A 26209-nucleotide genomic window follows, 5' to 3' on the forward strand; every position below is an offset into this window, starting at 1 on the left:
GGGAAAGGGCACTACGGAGGAATGGCATATTGATGAAGACCAGTTTTATACAACGGTCGACATTTTTAGTAATAGAAATAGATGTCGAGACACCATAATTATTGTTTAAGAAAAGACATTGTCTTTGGTGGCCACCAAAATGTTGAAAGTGGGTGGGCTCCCTACATTGCTTTTATTTGTTTTCCTGGTCTTGAAAGAGGGAACTATATCGCCAAGTGCATGATGACCGCGTGCATTTCAGCTAGATGTTTCCAGATCGCCGCGAGTCCTCACAGACAAACGGACGGCCAAATTCAGCCAAACTATTTTTCCCTCAACTAAATTTCACGGCATATGAAGTTGAAGTAAATATGGATATACCCATGATGCTTAAGTTTAAAGGGATGGTACAGTATTGGTGGAGATGAGAATTGGGCTTTTAACTTTTTGCGAGATACCAAGAAAACACTTATGATATAGTACAGAGCATACCATTTTAAGAGGAATTCAAAGTCTATTTGATGAAAATCGGGTTTGGAATGACTGAAACATCCAAAAACAAAGTAAAACAAAGCGATCGTAATAAAGTGTGGGTCCCACACTTTATTGGAATTGCTCTTTTTTGGATATCTCAACCATTTCAAAACCAATTTTCATCAAATAAGTGTTGAATTTCTCATAGAATTACATGCTCTTTCATATTTCATAAGAGGTTTCTCATTATCTCACCAAAAAATGTTAGAAACCTGAAATTAGGTCTCAACCAAAACTATATGATCCCTTTAATGCACGCAGGGAGTCCGAGAGTGTAATTAATTCACGATTGACTAAGATTAAGCGACAAGGGAATTTTTGTATGTTTGTTTCTTTTTTTCTTTTTTTTTTACCCTCACATATAGACAGATTTCAAATATATACATAAAGCGGAAGAGGATGCGGTAAAATATATAGGTTTCCATATAGGTCAATTTTATATTTTTGTCATTCCAATTCATAAATGTGCATTCAAATTCACGCATCGCACGCAAGCGAAGATATTCGGGCATTCAAATTTAGAATCCGAGCGATCAATCTCATTTATGGGATTTCCATTTCGTTTCCTTCAAATCAAATTCACGCATGTGCGTTCCATTTCCAAATGTGGCATGTGCACTACACACACGTCATTTCCTGCTCGTGCATTCAATTTCACGCGGTAGTCCCAATGAGCTTGTTTGGGGCGTTCTTTTTCATTTTCAAATGACCAGTTTCCTTCTTCATGCAGTCATAAAACGAAGGAAATAGAATATTTTTTTTTCTTTAAGAATGGGGTAATTGGGTGATTATGGGGCAAACAGTATCAGTATATTTTGCGATAGTTTCTTATAAAACAAGCAAAGAGGTTTATACGCAATAAATGAAATATAATATGTTCAGTGTTGTTGTATTATTCTGTTGTATTCATGGTTTATAATTTCAAGACATTTTGAATTATAAGGCCCATTCAGCAGTGTATCCAAACAACACAACGACAATTTAAACATACTCCTTGGCGACACTGCATGCACTAAAATGGACAACGCCCCAACACTAACCACATAATGCATCAATTTAAAGACAAACTGAAACAAAAATCCAGACCTCACATAGTCCCGCAAATGTAAACCAATAAGATATCACAAAACAACAAGCAAGACGTGTGCTCATGTTATCAGTTTCAATAAAGTAGAAATCGCTTTTCTCAAAGATGTCAGTCAACCTCTCTTTAGTTTATGATCGTTTGTATACTTGAGTATAGTGCTTGATGTGCCTGTATATACGGCTGCCATTTCAACATCGTGATGTTCAATTTTAGAATGACATGGTTGGCCTATAGGGCAAAATAAATTATCATCATGAAGCCCAATCTATTCAAAGGTGGTGGAAAAGACACGCAAGCGTGGCCCCAAGCTAAATGAATGCAAAAACTGTTTTGAATTGAATGCACTTATTTGGAACAAGTTATGGTTGCCTTCTCATAATAACCGACAATATTTCTTGCTGCCAAGCGCCTGCTTGAAATGAACTTGAAAACTCATTGCTCAGTCAGTCAGTGAAATACATGCTCCTATCTTAGATTTGAATGACTAAATCAACATCAATATTGATTGCTCCGATATTGAATTTGAATGGTCTGATTTTGAATGTGATTGCTGATTCAGTGCTGAGAGCGTGGAATGCGTGAAATTGAATGCTCGAAATAGGAACTTGAATGGCAAAATTATGAAATTGACCAGGAAAACCTTACTTTATCCAAAAAAAACAAACAAACAAACAAACAAACCTTTGCCGTGCATGTAAACTAGTACACGGCACTGCAGCTTATCTAACTCTAGTGGGAATATGCATCTGCTCCACTGGCTTACAGTCTATACCTTCCAATTTATTGTTTGTTTGGGTTTTTTTTCACATTGACAGGTTTGTCGCAAGGTAATAAGAAAACGATAATCATTGTAGTGATCTGTGTCATCGTAATCCCGGGACTGGTCGTGCTGGTGGTATTATGTCTTCTACGGAAGGTCAACTGCCCACTGCGGAACAATAACGTAAGAATTCGAAGAAAATACTTTTACGTATTATAGTTTTTCCCGTACAATTTCATCAGATTTGCATTCGATTTAACAGGTGCTATCATTCAAATTCGAGCGAATTTAAACGATCTTCGAAATCAACATTCAAAAGTGTTATCTAGCTCATTAAATTTGATTTCATCAGCAATCTTTTTCCTGATTTTCTTACATGCACGTGTAAAAAGCGGGTTCAAATTAAAATTGGGCGAGAAATGCATTAAAATTCGTATCAGCACTGCCGTGAGGAACATTAAGAAATTCAAACAGCAAACATTTACAGCATATGGGCAGTGTTTTTCGTTACTGCATATTATGTTCTTCGTTGCATTTCGTCTGTTTGAACAATGTAAACTTAATGCACTTTGAAATAGGACCTTTGACTTATCCTGAACTTCATCGTTCTTCGACAAACGGTCGTCTGAAATAACTTTCATACACATATATAAATGCATACATATTATAATAATATCCACTAATATTCGACTTTGGCGGCTATATTTAGTGTGAAAGTTTTCATAAATATGATCTGATGAAATTGGGTGGAAAAACCTATATCAATATGAAAGTATTCGATCTATCTTATCAATTGTTCACTCTCCACATTATGTCACTTCATACAGTTTGTCGCGCGTCTACACCTGCAGTGGTCAGGTAACTACCAAAGTGAAAAAAAATCCCAACTTCTTGATTATCATGATCATACACTCGATTACGATCTGATACAAACCACTTGACCGAGCATATTACGAACAACCTATTTCATTATTTTGCGTAGTTGTACCATGGGATAATTTAAAGTGGAAATTCAAAGAAAATTACATCTTGGCGAAAATTATATGCTGTGTTTATGCTAGAATCTTGGAAAGGACAAAATGTGAGATTTTGCGCATTCCACAACGGGGAATGCAACAAGAGCAAAGAGAAAATTCTTGCGATGTCTGCGGTAATGAAAGTACGGGTACATCGAATGCATTTGTGAAAATTTGGCAACGCTTTTATTGACATTGCTTTTTCGAATGAACAGCAAACTACCCGGCGCTGCAGTGCTGAATGCATAACTCAAACACTGTAACAAGTAAGGCCACGTGAATGCTGACAATGACTTTGGCCAATAAAGTGTTCGGGGCGGGCAAGTGTATAAGAGACATGAAATTTTATTTTTTATTTGATAGATTTTCATTACTGTTGATGTTTTTAAAGCAGCTCTCAAATGACACGGAAAAGTGTTTGATTCACTTTGCAGTGGTATGGCATTTATCCCGGCTAAACATCAATACAACTCTCACCTATGGAAAACAGTTACACCTCTGAATCTGTGCATTGTCTATGGACATACTAGTAGTCTGCCTTTGCTTGGTGAGTCTATTCTGTGACGTTATACAATCGGGCCTGTTCGGTGAGTTCGGTAGGTTTTCAAAATAGACAGGAGAATGGTATTCTTCTTGTTTCATGTTGCACAAATCTTTTCCGTGAGGTCGGGGATTGTAATAACCGGGGCTGGCTTAAAGGGGAAGGCTAGTAACTAATCAGTGGGAATCAGTGCGAATGCTGGGGGATGATTGTTCCAATCCTTATGGATTCATTCAAGAGTACATTATATATCTAATGTTGTGTGAAAATTATTTGCTTCAGAATGGTTTAGGGTTAGGGTTAGGGTTAGGGTTAGGGTTAGGGTTAGGGTTAGGGTTAGGGTTAGGGTTAGGGTTAGGGTTAGGGTTAGGGGTTAGGGTTAGGGTTAGGGTTAGGGTTAGGGTTAGTGTGAAATTTGAGGAAAATGGACAGTCGATTCAAAAGTTATGCTTTTTAAAATTTTGGTGCCGTTATCGCTGAATGAAAAGATTACTTTAGTTCATGACATCATTATTGGCAATAATTAAACAAAAGGACAACAATATACAGAAAATGTAAAGAGAATTCAACGAAATGTTATTTTCCTAAAAAGTACATATTCCATCGACTTGTTAGTGGCATTTGTTTAGGGTAATATTATTTCCCCTGCTTCCTGACGGACGGGTGTCATGTGCACTTTTATAATGATGCTAGAAAAGTGAGAAAAACACCCATTTTTACTGGATTTCTTTAAATTTTACATCGTGGTGTACGATGGGTAGGGAATAGTCATCGAAACTCACATCTGACTGAGGCGGAGTAAAAGTCAACCCAAATGGATGCCAGTTTGTAATGCAATAACGTCAAAGATGGATAAATTTCGTTCATAAAATGGTAAAGAGATGAATGGTTGGGCACTTCAAGGAGTTGGGCATTATAACTCGCTATTGTATAATTCCTTGAGCATTCGAACCTCATGATGTTCATTACTGTCTCTAAGTAAATTATTATACCGAAAGAGTAATCCATAGAACCCTTCATGTCATTTCGCTTTTTACACTTTGTCACATTTATTAACAGAACCAAGGTGGGGTCAACCAGGCTTCCTCCAGCAGCGCTGGTAGTAACAACAGCGTGCACAGTAACAGGTCACAGCAACCGGCAAATGGGCCTGCAGACCAGGCAAGTGGAAGTGGTCGACGGGAGGCGACAGTAAAAAAAAAAAAAATCATTTGTAATAAAATCATCTTCAAATTTTACATTATTTACCTGATATTTTGTAAATTTCACAGAGTAGTGTGTCACGGGGAGGAAGAGGCATTTTGACTGAATTTTTGCATGTTTTATAGGATTTTCTTCAAATTTTGCACAGTGGGGAGCAATGGGCATTAAGAAAGGCCTGGACAGGTAATTGCCGTCATTGATCCATCTGTTGGCATGGTAAGAGATCAACCTGAGTGAATGAATATTTATGATGCAATCAGTCAATGAGTTTTGTTCAAAATTTGTATATAGATGATTGGGTGGTTATTCTAGCTTTATGATAAAGTTTCCGAGTATCTATCCAGAAAGAGACCTCTGTACATGTCATGTCACCCTTTACTTTGTCATGATATTCATCGGCAGGACCCTGAGAACGCCCGGGCTTCCTTTAGTGGCGGTGTCAATGACAGACGTAGGGACCCTACTTCTGCAGTTCAGGCAGATGAGATAGAACTGACTTCACGGCCGAGTACTAGTAGGCCTACTCCAGAGGAAATGGAACACTTGATGGCAATTAATGAGGAACCAGCAGCGGATGAGGCCATGCTTGAACCTCAGCCGGATGAGGCCATGCTTGAACCTCAGCCGGATGCAGAATGTGAAACTAAGTTCTAGACTGTGAAACGGAGCATAACAGGGGCCCGTTTTATCAAAAGATAAAATCAATTTTAAATTTCCTTACCATACAGGCTGCCATAGACTTACAGTTGAGATTAACTACATAATCAATTTTAACTCTTCATAAAACATGGCCCAGGTTTTATATATTTTCGCATTTTCGAATTAGGGAAAACATAGCACTACACATACCGATAAGGCGCATGCTATCGACGAATCTTCTCATCTGATAGGCTTGATTCTGGACTTCTCTAAGTCCTTCGACAGCACTAATCATGATATTTTACTTAATAAATTACATCATTATGGAGTGCGTGGGAAGGCCTTGGAGTGGTTCAGGAGCTACCTCATGAACAGGAAGCAATATCTCTTCAAATGGTTGTAACTCACAAATGCTAAATATGAAATGTGGGGTGCCACAGGGAAGTTTATTAGGTCCGCTGTTGTTTGTTATCTATATGAATGATTTTTTTTTAGATCATCAGATGTTCTTTCTTTTATTCCCTTTGCGGATGACTCAAATTATATTTTTCGTACAATAATCCTCTTACCATAGACATACAATCAACTCTGAATTATAGAAAATGTCGCGCAATGGACGAAAGCAAATAAATAATCTCTCAATCATAAAAAAACACACACACAAAACAAAATATTTGCTTTTTAGCAACTCTACAGAGGCAGCTACCTGGGGCCCGTTTCACAAAATCAGTGACAACTGCCACATTTCTATGACAAATTTGCTCTCAGCCAATCAGATGCAAGGATTTCAGTAGCTTGTCGCATCTATGACAACTTGTCACTGATGACAAGTTTTATGAAACGGGCCCCTGTTTATATTGTTTTTTTGATGGTACTCCACTGGAAAATGTTTCCTATGTTAAATTCTTGGAATGATATTGATAGTATATGCGAAAGCTATTTCATGAAACATTGGTATAATTAACAAGCTTAATTTTTTCCTTACTGTATCGTCCCTGCTTGCATTATATTCATCTCTAATGCCTTATTTAATATGTGATATTCCTCAGGGGCGGATCCAGGAATTCTGTAAAGGGGGGGGGGGGGGGGCGCAACTAATATGTCTAGTGCCACTTCCGGGTTTCATCTCATTTTTTCTTTTTATTTCTTTTGTTTTTAACGATAAATAAAGGGGTGCGTGCGCCTCTTGCGCCCCCTCTGGATCCGCCACTGTTCTTGCTTGGGGAAATTCATATCAAACGCTCTTAGATGAATTACTTCTATTAAAAAAGAAGTCACTCCGCATCGTAATCATACTGCCTTTTTGTTTCATACTTACCCGTTATTTTTTGATCACAAAAAATTGAAAATTAAAGATTTGTATTTGTTTAATTTAGGGCAATTTATGTATAATTATCATATGAATAATCTTCCAAATATATTTGAAACAATGTTTCAAAGGAATAAATCAATTCACAATTACGCAACAAGGCGATTGAATGAATTCCATTTGCCGTTTTGGAGAACTTTGCTGGCTCCGAACACCCTCACTTACGATGGGCCATAAGTATTGGAACTCACTTCATAATAATGAAATGATAGTTAAAACTTTGAGTTCTATAAAGGAAAATTGAAATTATTTTCATCAAGATCTTATGACATACAATCGAATTAGGTTCGTTTCATCATCTCAATCAAGTCATTGTTTCTTTAAACATTAAACAATTACATGTAAATCTGTTTTTTATTAGAGAAAAATAAGTTGCCAAACACGGTTCCTCCTCAGATGTTCCTGTTTTTGTTTTTTGTTTTGTTTTTTGTTTTTGTTTGTTCATTTCCATCTGAAAAGATGGCTGGATAGCCCATATTCAGCTACGTTAAGCTGGTCTTCGATGGGGTCCAGTTGGATGTGAGGTGGAATCACTTCACCGGGTTAAACACCCTGCTCTTTGCGATGAATGAATGAAGCGGGATCTTTTACTCTCTCATACACGGGACCTCCTATCCGAGGGACAGAGTATTTTGCCTCTTGCTAGAGGGGACGGTATGCTTACACACAACATTGCTCAGTCCAGACTCGGGTTCGAACCCGGGCCGCGTGATCGTGAGGCAGACGCGCTGCCGACTGAGCCAACTCAGTACCGGTACAACTATGTACCGGGGCAACTATATGTACCGTATATACCAATGTGTCTTTTCTCTCCTTTTATGTCCACTCTTCTGCATTCTTACCGGTATGTAGACACACAATTCTTAACAATATATTCAATTCAGGTTGCAATTATGCACTATGTATCTATGCACATCTCACTTTCACTTAACAGAAAAAGGTGGGTTAAACTCCCTAACCCTCCCCCCTTCCTTAAGGTGCGATCACACATCGCCGGTTTAAATGGCGGTTCATGGCGGTTCTCTAACCGCCGTGAACCATGTCCTAATGATGGCGGAAAGCACTTAAACGCGATGTGACTACGTTCTCAACACGTTTTGAACACGTAGCAAACACGGATTGACGCGGTAGGAACACGGGTCTCCCCGGAAGGTGGAGGAGTCCATACCAAGCCCGTGTAGTTGGATGCAATCAGAGCCCTTTCACTTGTCCTCAATGGCTTTCAACAAACAGCGTTTTGCTTTGTTAGATAAACACAATTTTAAAGAAATTATGAAACGTCGTAGCCCCCTGTGTTTTACAGATTGATATAAGTGATGCAAGAAGCAATTATCTTCAAGTTTCAACGTGCTTTTTCTCTCTTTTAATTTTTAAAATATCTGTATTAACTGTCATTAAAAGACATACATATCAAAGTAGAATCCAACAAAGTTTCCAAAGATTCCTCTTCATTTGCAGGTTTATTTATCGAGTGATGTACAAGTACTGGTCTTGCTTGTTTCGACATCTTTCTTTTTCTTTATTAAGTTTTCACATAATTATTTCGCGTATTGAATTTAAGATCTTGTTGCTTGTTTATCCATGTTTTCACAAAATTGCTCCTTCTTACCTTTCAGAGCTCCTTGTGAAATATGAGCCTATGAGAGTTCCTAAATCGTAAGGGGAATCTGTATGTGATACCCTCGATCCATTACAACAAACTACTATGACAAACGTAGTTTATGCCGCCCCGGACTGTGGAATAGCACCCCAAGTGATAAAACATGCAAGTTCCATCAATAAGTCCAGAATGTTTTTAAAAACTTATATGTTAAAATAGTAACATAGTGATTGTAGATGATGATTAATGCAGAATGTTGCTGTTTCTGAAATTACCTTTTCCTGTTTATCTTTTTGTTCACCCTCTTAATCGCATAGAGACCGTGCCAAAGGTATTATGTGCTTTATAAGAACGGCAATGATGATAATATAATAATAATATCTTTAACAATAGTCAATAAAAAGACATATGTACAGTATACATTATCAAAGAAGCATATATAGTATGTGTGCATAGTTTCCTCTTTACTTACAGGTTCACGTAACACAATAATGGTTATTTTTTTTCAAGTTTCAACATTGCTTTTCCCTCTACTCTCTTAAGTTTCAACATAATATTATCTGTATCAACATAACATATTTACATAAGTCTTTTGTGTATAACTGTAAGCTGTTAAGCTTTAATAAATATTATGAACTTACCTTTTAATGTGAATGATGGTTTTAATGTAAATGAGGTAATTCAACATGCCTAACAACTTTTTGAACATTAAACTTTATTTCTTACTGTATAGGTGTTAAAGAAGTAAGGAAACTATAGCATTCAATATATATATTTACCCGATCTTGGATTATGGGTTCATCTTTGCTTTTTTTTTCCTCCATTTTTTATTGCTCCGCCACGAAGTGTCGCCGGAGCCATTATTCTCTTTTAAGTTCATTGTTTCTTTTCGCTTGAAAATTATGGCGGTGTTAACACGGCATTATCACGGATCTTGCGGTGCAAACACGGAGGATGCCGTTCTTTACACGGTGAACGGCGATGTGAACACGGTCCATTTCAAACCGCCAAGACCGCCACGAAAAATTAAACATGTTTAATTTTTCTGGCGGTTCCCCGCGGTTCCCCGCGGTTCTCGGGATTCATGGCGGATGAGTGACGGATGACCGCGGTTTGTGTACGGTGTAAACACGGTCTTTGGCGGAGCACGGCGATTTGCTGAACCGCCATGAACCGCCATCTAAACCGGCGATGTGTGATTGCACCTTTAGATCCGCCACTTTAACAATGTCTTGCAGTTATTTGTTGTAGGCTGAAATAGAAAGAGGTGACAAGTTTCACTGTGGAGGGAATATGGCGATGCTTGTATATTCAAACCTGTCGTTCATGTAGTGTGCTGTTGTGTTTTCTATTTCTTTTATGTACATGATAAGATTATCGATATTAATTCTTTCGGATGTTGTATTCCGGCCTAAATGGTAATGCACTTTACTTGCCAGAGGCATGAGAGTCTTAAAGTTGAACTTAAAGGAGGTGAAAGGAAGAGATACCCTAAATTGTCAGGTATTTATATTTCACACGCAGATGCACGCAATTTCTTGCAACTATTAGTTAAAGGGGATGGCTAGTAACTGATCAGTGGGAATCAGTGGGAATGCTGGAGGATGATTGTTCCAATCCTTGTGGGATTCATTTAAGAGTACATTATATATCTATTGTTGTGTGAAAATTATTTGCTTCAGAATGGTCTCATATTCAAATAACGTGCAGTTTAATGTTTCCAGGTTAGTGTGCCTGGTCAGTGACGGGGCATTAATCTGCACATAACTTGAATATGAGACCGTTCTGACGCAAATAATTTTCACACAACAGTAGATATATGCCACAAGGATTGGAACAATCATCCCTCGGCATTCCCACTGATTCCCACTGATCGGTTACTAGCCATCCCCTTTGAAGACTGAAATGGAAAGAGATAATTGTAGAGCCCACCCGAGGTGTGGGGAGACTAAGGGATCGCCTGCGGCGTCTGTCCGTCCGTCGTCCGTCCGTCCGTCCGTCCGTCCGTCGTCTGTCCGTAACGCTACAAAAACTTGAATAACTCTCTACTGAGGATTTCAATTTCAATCAAACTTGGAGGGAAGAGTGGTAATACAAAGTTACACATTTTACCAAACATGAAGGGCACCTCAAGGTCAAAGGTCACAGGCAGAGGTCAATGAACTTTAGGGCCCAATGTTAAGTTTTTAGGGCGCGTTTCGTTTATGGCTCTCAACTTTTGATGTATCTGTCTGTTTGTTGCCAAACTTAGATGGTAAATGTCCCTTGGGAAGTTGAAGGTTACCACAAGGTCAAAAGTCACAGACAGGGGTCAACGAACTTTTAGGACCGAATGTTAAGTTTTTATGGTGCGTTTTGATTATGGCTCATAACTTTTGATCCCTTTGTCTGTTTTTGACCAAACTTGGATGGTAGATGTCCCTTGGGGAGGTGAAGGTCATCACAAGGTCAAAGGTTACATGCAGGGGTCAACAAACTTTTAGGGCCCAATGTTAAGTTTTTATATCGCGTTTTGATTATGGCTCATAACTTTTGATCCCTTTGTCCGTTTGTGACCAAACTTAGATGGCAGATGTCCCTTGGAAAGGTGAAGGTCATCACAAGGTCAAAGGTCACAGACAGGGGTCAACAAACTTTAAGGGCCCAATGTTAAGTTTTTATGGCGCGTTTTGATTATGGCTCATAACTTTTGATCCCTTTGTCTGTTTGTGACCAAACTTGGATGGTAGATGTCCCTTGGGGAGGTGAAGGTCATCACAAGGTCAAAGGTCACAGAAAGGGGTCAACAAATTTTTAGGGCCCTTTAAGTTTTCATGGCGCGTTTCGATTATGGCTCAGAAGTTTTGATCGCTTTGTCCGTTTGTGACCAAACTTGGATGGTAAATGTCCCTTGGGGAGTTGAAGGTCACCACAAGGTCAAAGGTCATAGGTGGGTCAATGAACTTCTGGGAGTTAGAAAAATATTAATTTCTTGTACGCGAATGGGGGAGACACAATTTGGCACTTGCCTTGTTTTGATTGAGGGAATAATATTTATGGCGCTGTTTGTATTCAAACACGTCTTTTATGTAAATGATAAACTATAGGTATTTTTGTCTTTTAGATATAAGGTATCCCAAACTAGAACTTCACTTGCATTGGTATGAGGGTCTCAAAGTTGAACGCAAAGGCGGCGGAAGGGTAGAGGCAGCCTAAATGATCAGATATCATGATGTATATGCAGCTGTGTGTGTAAACGATCTCTTCCAATTATTTTTGTAGGCTGAGGTATAGACGCAGATAATTTTGATTGCGGAGGGATTATGCCGATGTTTTGTATCCAATAAGTTCTTTAATATAGTCATGATAGTTTCATGTCATCAGTAGTGTTATGTAATTTCTTAAAGATTAATAATATGTATAAATAACAATATATATATATATATATATATATATGTGTGTGTGTGTGTGTGTTTGTGTGTGTGTGTGTCTTTCTGATAATGGTATTCCAAACCGAAGTTAATGAACTTCACTTGAAGAGGTATGAGGGTCTAAAGTTGAACTTTATGGCGGTGACAGTTTAAAGGCGTCTCAATAGTCAGATATATCATTGTGAGTGTGGGAGCAGCTTTGTGTGTGAGCGATTTCTTGCAATTATCTGTTGTTAGACTGATATGGAGACGAATGATTTTGACTGTGGTATACGAATATTCTGATTTTATTTCTGAATTTCTTTTTCATACATAGATGAAGTACAAAGTCAATTGAACAAACAGATTGAGCACAGTATAAATTAAATCTGACAATTAAAGCAAATAAATGATTGATTCAAATATTCAACTTTCCCCTGATACAATTCAAAATGAAAATAAACTATTTTGTGCAAACATTTATGCAAACATAAGTTACAGAATATCTCTTGCTCGAAGACAAATGAGGCAATTCATGATGTACAGAAATTCAGGAGGCCATCGTCATATTAAAGCAAGCGGTTGACGAGGACAATGGCCTCAGAAATGATTGTCTAAACAATACAACATTGTAAGAATACAACATAATAAGATGGCGATGTTTGTTTTCAAACATGTCATTCAAATGTTTTGCTGTCGTGTTATTTGATTTCTCATGAATAAATGATAAACTGTAGACGTAGGTACTTTTTTGTGATATATAGTATTCCATTCTAATGAGCTTTACTTGCAGACGTATTTAGGAATCTTGTTTTAAAGATTCAGATACAGCTTGCATATAAACGATCTCTTGCAATCATTTGTTATAGACTGAGGAAGACATAGATAACTTTGATTGCGAAGAGATTATGGCGATATGTGTATTTCAACATGTCTTTCATGTAGTTTGATGTAATTTTATTCATTTCTTATACGCATATGTAATGAGATGTAGGCCTAGATATATTGTCTTTCTGATAAATGGTATTCCAACTCAAACGCTGATGAACTTCACTTACTGAGATATGAGAATAAGGCCTAACTCTCATTTTATTTCTCCTGACTTTGCTTATATATATATATATATATATATATATATATATATATATATATATATTTAACCAGTCATCTATAGAAAGTACAGATGTAACTGAACCGATTTCGGGCAAGCAATGGACTAGACTGACTAGTCAAGTAATTGCGGGTGAACAACTCTTTTCAGCCCTATAACTGAAAAGAACAATAGAGTGATGAAATTAATATTGTGCACTTGCTCTTCTTTTTGTTCATCGCTATAATTTTTGCAACTTTCAATTCATTTGGCACCACCTCTTCAGCTAAAGATTTATAGATCATATGAAGTGAAGTAAGGCTCGATTTTTAACAAAATGACTCTTTCATTACGGAAATTCATACAATTCGTTGGGGTGTTTCATAGAGCTTTTCTCAAAGTTATGAACAACTTAAGAACGACTGGTGATCATTTCTTGTGCTGAATCAATGAAATTCTGATGAGTAAAGCACATCAAAACTGATCATTGATCGTTCTTAATTCGTTTGTAACTTTAAGAACAGCTTTGTGAAACACCCCCAGATCAAATGTTTTTGCGATGTTTAATTTCATGGTTCAAAACATTATTAATCAAAATATAGCAAGAAAATTGATTTGTCTACCAGAACTATTCATAGTGTGAGAAATACGACGACAGTTTATTATTTTAATTACATCTAAACTTGCTTCATTGGCAAATCATTTACTCCACTTGTTATCACCTTTCCGCTTCATGTGGAATACTCTTTTCAATTTCCAATAAACATTTAGTGTTCATGATTCATTATGTTTTCGTTTAATCCAATCTATTTCTAATAACTATGCAGACATAGGTATACTGACATTATCTTTTCAAAGCCTAAAATACAACATTTTACCATTTCGAAATATCGAACATTTAATCCCTCTCCCACTCTCTCTATCTGTACACACACACACACACACACACACACACACACATATATATATATATATATATATATATACATATATATATATATTTATATATATATGTACATATATATACATGTATGTACACATATATGCACATATTGACTGTAAGGTGTTTCATTATCTTTTTAATTGAGTGTTGCATGTCGTCTATATAAGCGTCTATATAACGATGTGTGGTTTGGTTTGGTTTGGTTTATTTCTTCATTTTCTTTCTTCAAATACAAGAACAAATGAAAACAAAGTGAGACAGAGTATGTCAAAAAATAATCATAAATTGGAATCAGAGCGTAAACCAATTATATTTTACAAATAATTTGAATGTAAATAGATATATTAATGCATCGTCATATATATATATATATATATATATATATATATATATATATATGCCTATATACAAATATGGAAATCCGTGAAATAATGTAGACCCATTTACAGTGATGTAAGAATGCGAGGAATGGCCAGTGTAGTCCTGTGCGTGTCTTTGTTTGTGGGTGTTTCTCCTCCTATGGCTATTGACAGGAGCGTGTGACACCATCTAGGCAATATACATTTTAAGAAATCATTACACTTAGAATTCTGATAATTGATCTATATGATGCACGTAATGAAACAAACTTATTATTGTAGAGATCATCCATTTCGAAGTGGAAAGAGGAAGTACGTACTGAAAGTAAGGTATCATGCATGTTACGGCACAGACACTATATCCATTAAGCCGTGTGTACCAGGAAAATGTGACGAAAACAACAATACACACAAACACACACAGTTGGTCATGCACCTACAAACTGAAATTCAATTCAATTCAATTCAATTCAATTCAAAGATTTTATTTTCACTTCTTTCAACAGAATGTACAAAAAGTATAAATTCAACATGCGTTTGAATGAATGATACATAGATAGCAAAGAATAATGTAATTTATTACAAAATGAGGCATTTTTTCATACAAAAGTATTTATACATTCTAAGGAAAAAAAAAGTGGAGGTACCCACTCAAAAGACTGGACAATGTGGGCTCCTCACATGAGAAAAAAAATAGGTGAAAACTTAACTACAAGTGTGCGGGATGAAAAAAGAAGTGGAAGAGGGGAAAGGGAGGAAACAGAAATAGAAGTAAAGAGACGAGGCAACTTCAAATAAAAGCCTAGATCAATCGATACATTCAAGATCAAGCCAACAGAGACTATTGGCCATATTAGAAGTGTAGATCATTGAAAGCGACGAGAAAGTGACATATACAATAACACATAGACACCTGTCTGCCGGTCACACGACAAACAAACAATCACATCACGAAGAAAGGAAGGAAAGGCTCCATTTCAAATGGAAAATTTTCTGACAGAGTGTTTCAAAATAGCTTGCGCACTCGTGTCTGCCTCTAGTTGATCAACAATCAAATCCGGGCTGGGGGCCATGTAGTTCAATATTATGACTGTGTGTTCTATAGAAAAGAATGTAAAATGGGGATTGCTTATAGAGACTTAAAGAAATTGCGACTGAAATATAGAAATAGAATAGCGGCCTAAAACATGTAGGAAAAGCAGAATGTATATAGTCTGACTTTTGTATAATTGTAAAATGTGCAAAAATTAAGTTGAAGGGAAGTATAAAGGATGATTTTGATTACAAGGATTAAGAAGCACGATTAAATAGATATGATCTGTTGCTTTTTTACTATCCAAGACGAACTGATGCCACGTTCACAATTGATACTCGTGTTGATCGTAGAAAAAGTTTGAACAGTCCAAAAGTTTTCTATGCTATCAACGCAATTGCCGCGGCTGACCTCAAGATCTGATCAGAACACCACGATTCATCCATGATGAAGATCATGATTTCAGTTTTGGCGCCAATCGTGATAGGAGAAACGTAGCATTATATACGTCGCACGATTTTTCAGCTCATGCTATTATGGGAGTACAGGTGTATAGGGCTTACTAAAGGAAAATACGCGCGCGTAATCAGGAGCCGGTATGTCACGTATATTTGTATTATATTCACATTCTCAAGCGAGCCTTCATCAAGCTCATTCTACGTATACTGGTTTCAGAGGAATCGGTAAGTCCGTTGTCTGTCAAATTTCTACTAACTGTCCTCATTCTAGAAGTTATTCAAGACCGAGCACAGGATATATGCGATGTTTTTACGTGTATAATCACAACCTGTTCTGTTTACGCCTAACACATAACTGTATATAGATGAATCCGACTTCAGAGCACTGTAACTTATCACGGCGGCCATAACTGGGGGCTTCCAAAGAAGAACAAAAGCACTTTCAATGGGTTACGCAATGAGCCAGATGCTTTGCTATGTCAGTGCATGAAGTATCTTTTTGTTAGGCATACTTGACACCCCTATATATTACCATTAAAAACATTACCCAAACCAAATTGGTCTATAGGTGAAGGCCATTTATTCCATACCTTGTGTTGACGATTTCTGCTTCGTGAAATCACTGCATTACACGTCGACTGATATGACCTTTGCAGTATTTGCCTTTGTCTAGACTTACTAATTATCATTGTTAAAAGTTAAAAGCCTATGCTGTGTCATAGACGACAAAAACTTTCTTACAACAAAACATTACCAAGTATAATCATGGCAAGAGCTTTACTAGATCGAGCACACAATAATTAGGCGCAGCTATAATAATATTGTGATATCAACCTGTTCTGTAACTTTTAAGCTGACAAAGTGAGGGCCAATTTCGTACCTTGTTGACAATTCTGGATTTGTCAAATCACTGCATTGCAATGCGCCTGGTGTAAGAAGTGAACTTTGTAGTATTTGTCCTTTGTCAACTGATTATTACAGTAAAGCTGCACACGCTCATAGACCACAAACTCTTTCTTAGAACAACATTCTGCTAACTGTAATCATTTCAAAAGTAGTTCTAGAAAGAGTACATATTAATGCGCTGCTATTTTCTAATCACAACCTGTTCTTAGTAACTAACGAAGTGAAGTCAATTCCGTACCTCGTTGACAATTTCAACTTTGTGAAATCACTGTACTGCACGGCGCCTGATGTGAAAAGTATATAATTGTTTTTGTCTATATAACTGATTATTCAAGTAAATTTTCACACGCTGTCATTTAGGCAAACGACAAAATCTTTCTTGGAACAAATTTTGCTAACTGGAAACCTGATCATTGCAAAAGTTGTTCTGGAACTAGTACATATTTTATGGGCTTCTATTTCATAATTATAAACTGTTCTGTGTAAGCTTACGAAGTGAATATCAATTTTGTGACTTAATGACAATAATTTTCAACTTCATTGAATCTTTGCATCCCACAGCGCCTTTAAAGTAACGACCTCTGTAATATTTGCAATGCCTTTGTCAACGGATTATTGAAGTAAAGTTTCACACGCTTTTATACACGACAAAGGCTTTCTTACGAACATAGTGTCTGTGCCATAATGTGCTATGTTATACAGTTTTAGTATAAGTATGTTCATATTCTAAAATCGTAGTAAGTAGTGTTTATAGTATCAGCATTATATGCCAATGAGTGAATTTACAATAGTATAGAGAAGAATGTAATAAAGATTATGAATATATCTTATTGGTATAACAAATTGGTGCTGTCGTTGTTTTGTTCCACTGTTCCACGTCTTGCAAGCATGGCTTTTTAGTGGATTACTGTTTTCCATCGTTATGATTATTTACTATTTTTGTTTCCACGACTAAGTGCATTGTTTCTTTTTATGACAGCATTCGTACATATACATTGTATTGTATCTGAAAAAAAACTTTCCTTATCATAAAGTACGAATGAAAGACAAATCGACAATTTGTACCGCTTTGAATCGTGTTCTCTTTTTCTTTTTTGATGATGGAAATAAATAAACTATTGAATTGAATTGAATTGAATTTAATTTAATTTAATATTGTACTTCTACTCACTATCCTCGTATCGAATGTTGCACTGGAAAGAGCACATTATTATGCGCTGCTATATAATATACATGTTCAGTGTAAGCTAACACAGAGAAAAACAATTCTGTATAGTTTGTACGTTGGTTCTCCTTAACATTGACGATAAGGGACTTCGTTGATTCTGTCTGTTGATATGTATTGATTTGATAACAATAAGATAGTGATTTATTGTCACTCAGTCTAGAATGGCAGGTGGTTTAATTCCCAGATCATCTAACACCAATCTACACGGCTAAACCTATTTTGTACTATAACTTTGGTCTAAATACCGTTTGGTCCAGTAATCTCTATTGTCCATTTTGGCTAGTTGTAATTTAGTTTTATGACAAAATTGTCTAATAGCAATCTTTGGATTTTTCCCCTGATTCCGTCTAATACCATAATTATGGTCTATGTACTGCTTTCAAGTCACAGAGCAGACATACAATGATCGAAATGCACACGTTGATGTCATTGCTAGCTAACAGACAGCTGCGTGTAGTGTATGCTATCGTAGGGTATTGCATATTGATTTTGGAAAACCAAATAACCATGAACGTATAAATATCGATCACAACCAATCACATTCAAAAGCCCTAGGACGCCCCTCTCCTACGAACAAGTCTTCAGCGACGCCCCCGATATCAGATACCATACCTCCTGTGACACTCACCAGCGTAGCCAGATTTCTATGGTATATTATGGGAGGGGGACCATTGAACGTATAAACAAAACCAACAATTAATGTTGCATTTAAGTAACAGGTGTATAAATGAGTATGATGACGCTCATGACACCAATGTAATGACAACGTTCATGCTAATCGATGTAGTCAAATCGACATAATCATCAGTTATCTTGCAAGGTACGTGCGCGAGCAAGCGTATTGAGCGAAGGTACCAGAATACCAAAGTGTTCTGATTTATAAACCCTATGCACTAAGGGTAAAGCTCTATTTTGCATTGCACTGTTGTCATTTTACTGATAGCATGAATACTTGAATTTACTGGAAAGCGTATTTTGTGCAATGCACCATTGTTTCAGAATCATTTCCTATTTCGGCATATTTTTCTTTTCGCGCGCTGATGTGAAACACGTTTCAATCACAATAACTATTACGGTTGTACCATGATTTTCTCCACGAATGATTATTTTCAGTCTCTGATACGACAATTTCATCTGCTAAACCAGGCAACACTGGGCTTGGACGTAAACGGAACACGACAAACAAGTTAATTAGACCAAATGAACGTTAGACAGAGTGTGCTTTAGACTAAAATAATGGTCAGATCATTTGTGCATTAGACTATATTAAGTGCCATTAGACCAGCTGGTCAGTAGACATATTGATGAGTAGCCAAACTATAGTCATTTGCCGAACTGGGGGTTAGACTAAGTAAGAAAAATTACCTATATGGGTATTAGCCAAATTGGGTGGAACCCAGGTGACGAAATGGAAACCAGACAGAATGAATAGACGAATGGGGAATATAAACGAATGGATTGTTAGAGAAACAACGTTGGTGATTAGACAGTCTGGTAGATACACGTGGTGATGTAGCAATTGGATATTAGACGTTGGCTAGCCTAACTTGTAACATGCATTATTTGTGTCTTTGGACTTTGTACATTATTGAATAGCTTTAAATTTTTGGATAATCTGTGTGTTGCATACAACTTCATATTATTCGAATTGACATTGGAGCATAACATATACATTGACTAATGCCGGATATTGATTTCCTTTTAACAACTGGCAAAACTTCAGTTTGTGGTTTGGAAGAGTATTGTGGACATATGGTAATTGTAGGTTTGTAAAAGGGATAAAATTGGGAAACTTCTTTCAGTCATCAAACATATTATGTTACAAATAATATTGTCATTATCTTGTCCCTGTTTCTTGTCTTTTGATCATTATTTTTAATCGAATATATACATATATATATATATATATATATATACATATACATATATTCTCAAAGGTACCCACAGGGAGAAAAGATGGCAGCATTGAAAAATTATACTGTTTATATTCTACTGACAACTGCACTCATCTGGAACTATAGAGCCATGCCCTCGAATGCGGTAAGAGCACTATACACACATCAAAATAATTGATAAGTGTAATAGATTGATATTATACTGCTAGCTAAACTGCGTCTCTAAGGAGATAATCGAGACCATAGCTTCCCCCTGTCTCTCTCTCTCTCTCTCTCTCTCTCTCTCTCTCTCTATATATATATATATATATATATATATATATATATATATATATATATATATATATATATATACACATACATATATATATATAGAGAGAGAGAGAGAGATTATATTCTATTGATATATGTATATATGTATATATATATATATATATATATATATATATATATATATATATATAATATTCGTGTATGAGTTATTGGTCCCCTTTGTTAAGTCGGCATTTATGCAGCTATAGGTGAAAGGACAAATCTTCCAACGAAGAGGAGATAAAACACTTGTCTAGATTAAATTGATTTATTTGCTTTTCTCGACAAGTTCACCACAATGATTAGTCTACACATGTAAACAAAGATGGACCGCAATGTTAGATGACTCATTAGGATATTCTTACATTTTTGTGCGAGGGTTTCCCATTCTGTTTTTGTGAATCCATGTCACAGGACTCGGAATGTGAGTTTGACTCTCAAATGACGTACGACGAGAGTTCTGATTGCCAGAACGGTGCTACAGGTCTCAAACTCTGCAAGCCGGGCCATAAGAAAATCAAACGATGTATCAGTGCCGATGAAGACACGACAAATATGTGAGAAAACCTTAACTACCACTTGACTCTACAATATGCCCAGTCCAACATTCGCATAAGTAAGCGGGTACTTGCCGGGTCAGAGCCTGGGCACTTTCCTAGACTTTCTTAGGCTGTCGCACATAATAACCAAATAAGAACAACAAAAAGGAAACCCCACAATCAGAATAAGGCCTCATTTACTTTTTAAACTAATTAGATTCCAACATTAAATTGCGTTCTTGTGTTCACTGATACAGTAATGGAACAGTGGTCATGGTATCCAATATAAATATTTGGGAGTTAAAATTATATATCTGCACTGTTCATTAACATTACTTTCATACGTGGTTGCGGGTTGTTATTGTTTTTGTTTATTCTTCTGTGTTTCTGTTAAGATCTGAAACAAAGTGAAAAGAAATCTTGATGTGACATTAGGATATAGTTTCCAAACTTTTATTATGAATATTGATTGAATCCACAACCATTGCCAACTGTAGCAGTGTTTATATCAAGATCAAGACACTTTTTTTTCATGTAACTGCATGTACGTTATTGTCAAGCATATCAAAAGCTTTTGCAGCGCAGATTATATATATATATATATATATATATATATATATATATATATATATATATAATACGCATATGTTTTTATGAATTGTTACGTTAATGAAATTCTTCCCTTTGTTTTCAGTGTGGAAGGAAAAACCTGTCAGCCATTCCATGTAACTAGACACCAGGACCTTAAAATTTCAAGTTCAAGCAACTAAGAAAGAGTACATGTATTCATATTTGGATAGGTATATGTTCAAAGGGTGTAAATCTAACTTTTCTTGGCTTTTCACTTTCTAACAGCCGGGTTACACCTCTCAGAACAAAAATCACATTTACTACAAAAATGATGTCTCTTTGGTGCTTTTTTTTATTTCACTATTTAAAGCATGTTCTGTTATCTATATTCATATTTCTTTACATAAGGTCTTATTTTATACCCATTTTACCATATCAAGTTGCTTTTTTCATTTATATGTAATGAGCTTGACAATATTTTCGATTGCAACACCCTCGAAATGTCTCACGCGAGTCACAAAAATATGTCTATATTCTAGATTTCTTAAAAAGTAGTAGACTGTATGAATTGTAGCTGATAAATAATGAGGATCTTAGAGTCCTCAATCATACCAGAAAATAATGTTTCCATTTATAAACCCCTTCATTGTGAAAAACATCAGAACAATTGTGTCACACGAGTCACGCAAGGATTTCTCAGGATTGTCACGCTAGTCACAGTTTACAAGTTTGAAAAAACTAAAGACCAGAATGATTGAGATTTTTTGAAATAAATTCTGTCTTGAAACTAAATCAGGTAAAATATTTAATTTTCCCAATAAAGGTAAATGTTTTATATTAATTGGTAAATAAGAAGTGTTATAATAAGTAATGTATAGCTAACTGGATTGTCAACTTCCGTTAGGTTGGTCAATAGAAAAAATGGTAGGAGGTGGGTGGCCGCCTCGTCAACAAGAAAGTGTAATGCATCAGGAACTTTTCATGAAATTTACAATTACTTGTACTGTATGTCAGCTCCACTTCTGTGAAGTTCTTGGAACATTGCTTCATAAAGTGGTAGCCATCAGCAAGTCACATTGTATGAAGATGACAAGAAAATGGCTTCAAATTTTCCCTCAGATTTTACTGTCCTCCAAATAATCTTCGCTGAGAATCATTCATGCTCCAGCAAAGATTAAGTCCAACACGCCATTTGGAATTAGGTGCAAGTAGCTCGCTATACATCAATAATGTGGCCCAGGAGAAAATTATCACATGTCATCATCAATGATGAATCGTACTTAACCCATGACAAAACAGTATTATGTTGTACACTGTAGTTTTTGTGGATGAGCTTCTGTCAATGGTCAGCAGTGAAGTGAATTGTTCAAAATATGGTTAGATGGCCCTGTAAGCCAATTCAAAATAGATTTGTTATCAGTGCCATTACCTGTGCTGATGGAGAAACACAACATTGACCTACAATGTAGTGTGGAACCTCAGCACTATACAAGTCATGGGAAAGATCCAGTTGACACACACATTGCAGCAAGCCTTAAGCGGCAGAGCTTCAGTTATGTGTAAAATCAAAACTTGTGCTCTGTCTCCATTGCTGAGGAATTTTGTCTTGCTGTATTTTTTGACTGTTCCTACAACTTTTGTCACAAACAAAGGGAAGTTGAAGATTGTTCTGAGGGTTTATATACCTGCCTGTCATCTATGGAGTTTAGCTGCACCACATAACTGAATCATCACTTCAATATATCACCTTCAAAGAGTGAATATCTTGTCGCACAAAAAAAAAATCACTTCTCAGAGAAGCAGTGATGATCTATCCAACAATAATGGTGGAAATGAGGATACCATTGGGCCTTCAAGTGCAGGCCCAAAAGTGAATTGGCTGATGGAAGAATTGCCTTCAGAAGAAAGCATCCCCGCAGCATCTATGGCACAAGCCTCCAAAGTGGTCAGAAGTGACATTTACCTTAAGTCACCTAGAGAAAGGGAAATATATTCCACTGGCTGGATAAAAGATCCGTGGCAGCCTGAATTAGATATCTAATGCAACAGGGGCGGATGTAGCTTTTTATAAAGGGGGGAGGGAGGGTGTGGGAGGGGGTGTCCCCCCTCGCACAGTAGGGAGAATTTTTGAAAATCTGTGTGTGAAAATGGCGTTTTCTTGCATTTAAAACACCACTATTTTTGGTATAGAGGTCATTGCCAAATTAAAAATTACAAGTTTTAAAAAAAAGATAAGATTTTTAAAAAAATGGTCCCAGGATTTTTTTTTTTTTTTTGGGGGGGGGGGGTTGCAACCCCCCCCCCCCCTCTAGATCCGCTTCTGTGCAAAGTATAGCAGCAATATCTTGTCAACAATAGGAGACTTCAAAGTTAAAGTTCATGAATGAAGAGATTGAATCTTAAAGAAAATAAAACGGCCCCAACAAACTAGGCATGAAAACTGTCTCCACGAAGCAGAGACAAACTTTCTCAAACTACAGAAAAGACACTTTGGCAAAGAAAATTGAATAATCTAGTATATATCATATCATGTAGTTTACTTTAAAAATAAGCAAAACATGGTGATCATTCTTCACATCAGACTCAGTAATGGTAGATAAGAAAGAAAGAGAGTATCAGTATGTGTGAACATTATCTATTATAAGAAGAAGTGAGGATTCTTTGTGCATCAAAGTAACTTTAAAGTTTCGAGAAGAGCTTAAATGGATTCACATAAATCCGTCAGCAAATATGCAAGTTAACATTGATAAAGTTTGAATTAGATTCATTTTGAAAAAAAAAAGACTAGTTGGTACAATTATAGTAAATAAGAAAGATAAGGAAAATTCACTGAAAGAGAATTTCCCAGAACTCTTGATTTGACGAGGGGAAAAAAAGAGGTTCAAGTGAATTTTTGCTGCATGTTTATGTATCAAATGTGCTATGAGCACCCATGATCCCAATAGAGATAGGAGTTAGATGATTTCTTTGTTTTAAAGATATATGTGATAAAACTAACCATAATTAACGTGTTAGGGTAAATATTTGACTCATTTAACTCAATAAAATAATTATAGTAGGCTTTACTTTTGATCCTGAATAACACTTGTCACGCGAGTCACGCTCATGTGTCACGCAAGTCACATTTTAATGTCAACTGAGTTGAGATGAAAAGTCAAAGGATGATGAAATTTTGACTTCTTATTGTCTAATGTCTCAAAATTGAATCCAGAAAACTTTGTGTACATAGGACAAATACTTTCTTACGAAAATCCAGTGAAGTACAATAATGTCAGAAATCTTCAATAGTGTCGCGTCACGCGAGTCACAACAAAAAAAGTGAAGTATCTCTAACTAGAATGACTTCACATCAAACATTTCTGTGAACAAATGTGAAGGACCGATACCTTGATTGAAATTTGTAAAAGAAACAGGTCTGCAAGATAAATCTTTTAAAGTACTCAACCATAACAACTTAAAATCTTGTGTAAATGTCACGCGAGTCACAATAGAATGGCTGCTGTACTTTTATATTTGTTTTTCTCAACAATACTGTAGATGTGACCCTTGTGAGAACAAATACTTCCAAGTGAAGTTCAATCGGTGCACAGATTGCCACAAGTGCTCGGAATGTGGAAAGAATGAAAGAGTCGATATTCTGTGCACCACGAGGTCAGACACAAAATGTATACACATCGGAACAAAAACTTTGACGGATTCACAAGGATCAACCACTAAAACACCCTCAAGAGTGTCAGTGTCCACCCGGGACAGACAAACAGACGAAAGTAGCGTTGTCATGACAACATGCGAGAACTGTACGACAACACAGAGCAGTGACAAGACGACACAGAGCAGTGACAAGACGGCAATTGAAACTGAGTTAGAAACGATCACGCCAACCGAAATCGAAGGGTCTGGAAATCGTGCTCCTGAAAACGGTATATTGCGTTTACTCGGTTCAGGGAGGTGGTTCCATCTCCCTGCTCGGTTACACTAGATTTCGGTGATGGGAATGGAAAGGGCACTACGGAGGAACGGCCATTAATGAAGACCTGTTATATACAACGGTCGACATTTTTAGTAATAAAAATAGATGTCGAGACACCATAATTATTGTTATAAGAAAAGACATTGTGTTTGGTGGCCACCAAAATGTTGAAAGTGGGTGGGATCCCTATGTTGCTTTTATGTGTTTTCCTGGTCTTGAAAAGAGGAAATTCTATCGCCAAGTGCTTGATGACCGCGTGCATTTCAGCTAGATGTTTTCAGATCGCCGCGAGTCCTCACGGACAAACGGACGGCCAAATTCAGCCAAACTATTTTTCCCTCACCTAAATTTCACAGCATATGAAGTTGAAGTGTATAGTGATATATCCATGATGCACTCAGGGAGTCCCAGAGTGTAATTAATGCACGATTGACTAAGATTAAAGGACAAGTCCACCTTCATATGCATAAGGATTGAGAGAATGCAGCAATATTAGGAGAACACATCAGTGAAAGTTTGAGGAAAATTGGACAATCCGTTCAAAAGTTACAAATATTTTAAGTATCTACGCCGTCACTGCTGGAAGAGAAGACTACTACAGTGTATGATGTCACATGCGTACAACTATATAAGGAAAATGAAAAGAGAATTTCACAAAACTTTACTTTTTAAATGAAGTGCACATTTCTTCGACTTGGTACTGACTTATGTTAAGGGTAATATTATTCCCCCTGCCTTCTGAAAGAGAGAAGTCGAGTGTTCTTTTGTTATTGGAGAAAAATGGAAATA

The 26209-nt window shown here is 36.6% G+C and overlaps 1 protein-coding gene across 1 annotated transcript; it reads left to right on the plus strand.

Moving 5' to 3' along the window:
- The first annotated feature begins 16213 nt into the window (after positions 1-16213).
- LOC139716375 (uncharacterized) lies at positions 16214-25762 on the plus strand. Its single transcript, XM_071627921.1, has 4 exons — positions 16214-16225; positions 20082-20174; positions 20756-20898; positions 24988-25762. The coding sequence occupies exons 2-4, from the start codon at positions 20091-20093 to the stop codon at positions 25427-25429; spliced, it is 669 nt and encodes a 222-aa protein (XP_071484022.1). The 5' UTR covers positions 16214-16225; positions 20082-20090; the 3' UTR covers positions 25430-25762.
- Positions 25763-26209: the final 447 nt, after the last annotated feature.

The sequence above is a fragment of the Diadema antillarum genome, unplaced genomic scaffold (assembly GCF_040938485.1).
Source record: "Diadema antillarum isolate AM-2024a unplaced genomic scaffold, OU_Dant_1.0 scf00000064, whole genome shotgun sequence".
Taxonomy (NCBI): Eukaryota; Metazoa; Echinodermata; class Echinoidea; order Diadematoida; family Diadematidae; genus Diadema; species Diadema antillarum.

Excerpts from the sequence above, each read along its gene's own strand:
- LOC139716375 (XM_071627921.1), top strand. The coding sequence starts at position 20,091 with ATGGCAGCATTGAAAAATTATACTGTTTATATTCTACTGACAACTGCA. Across the intron at positions 20,175-20,755 it reads GAGCCATGCCCTCGAATGCG|GACTCGGAATGTGAGTTTGA; the intron begins GTAAGAGCACTA and ends TCCATGTCACAG. Across the intron at positions 20,899-24,987 it reads GATGAAGACACGACAAATAT|ATGTGACCCTTGTGAGAACA; the intron begins GTGAGAAAACCT and ends ACAATACTGTAG.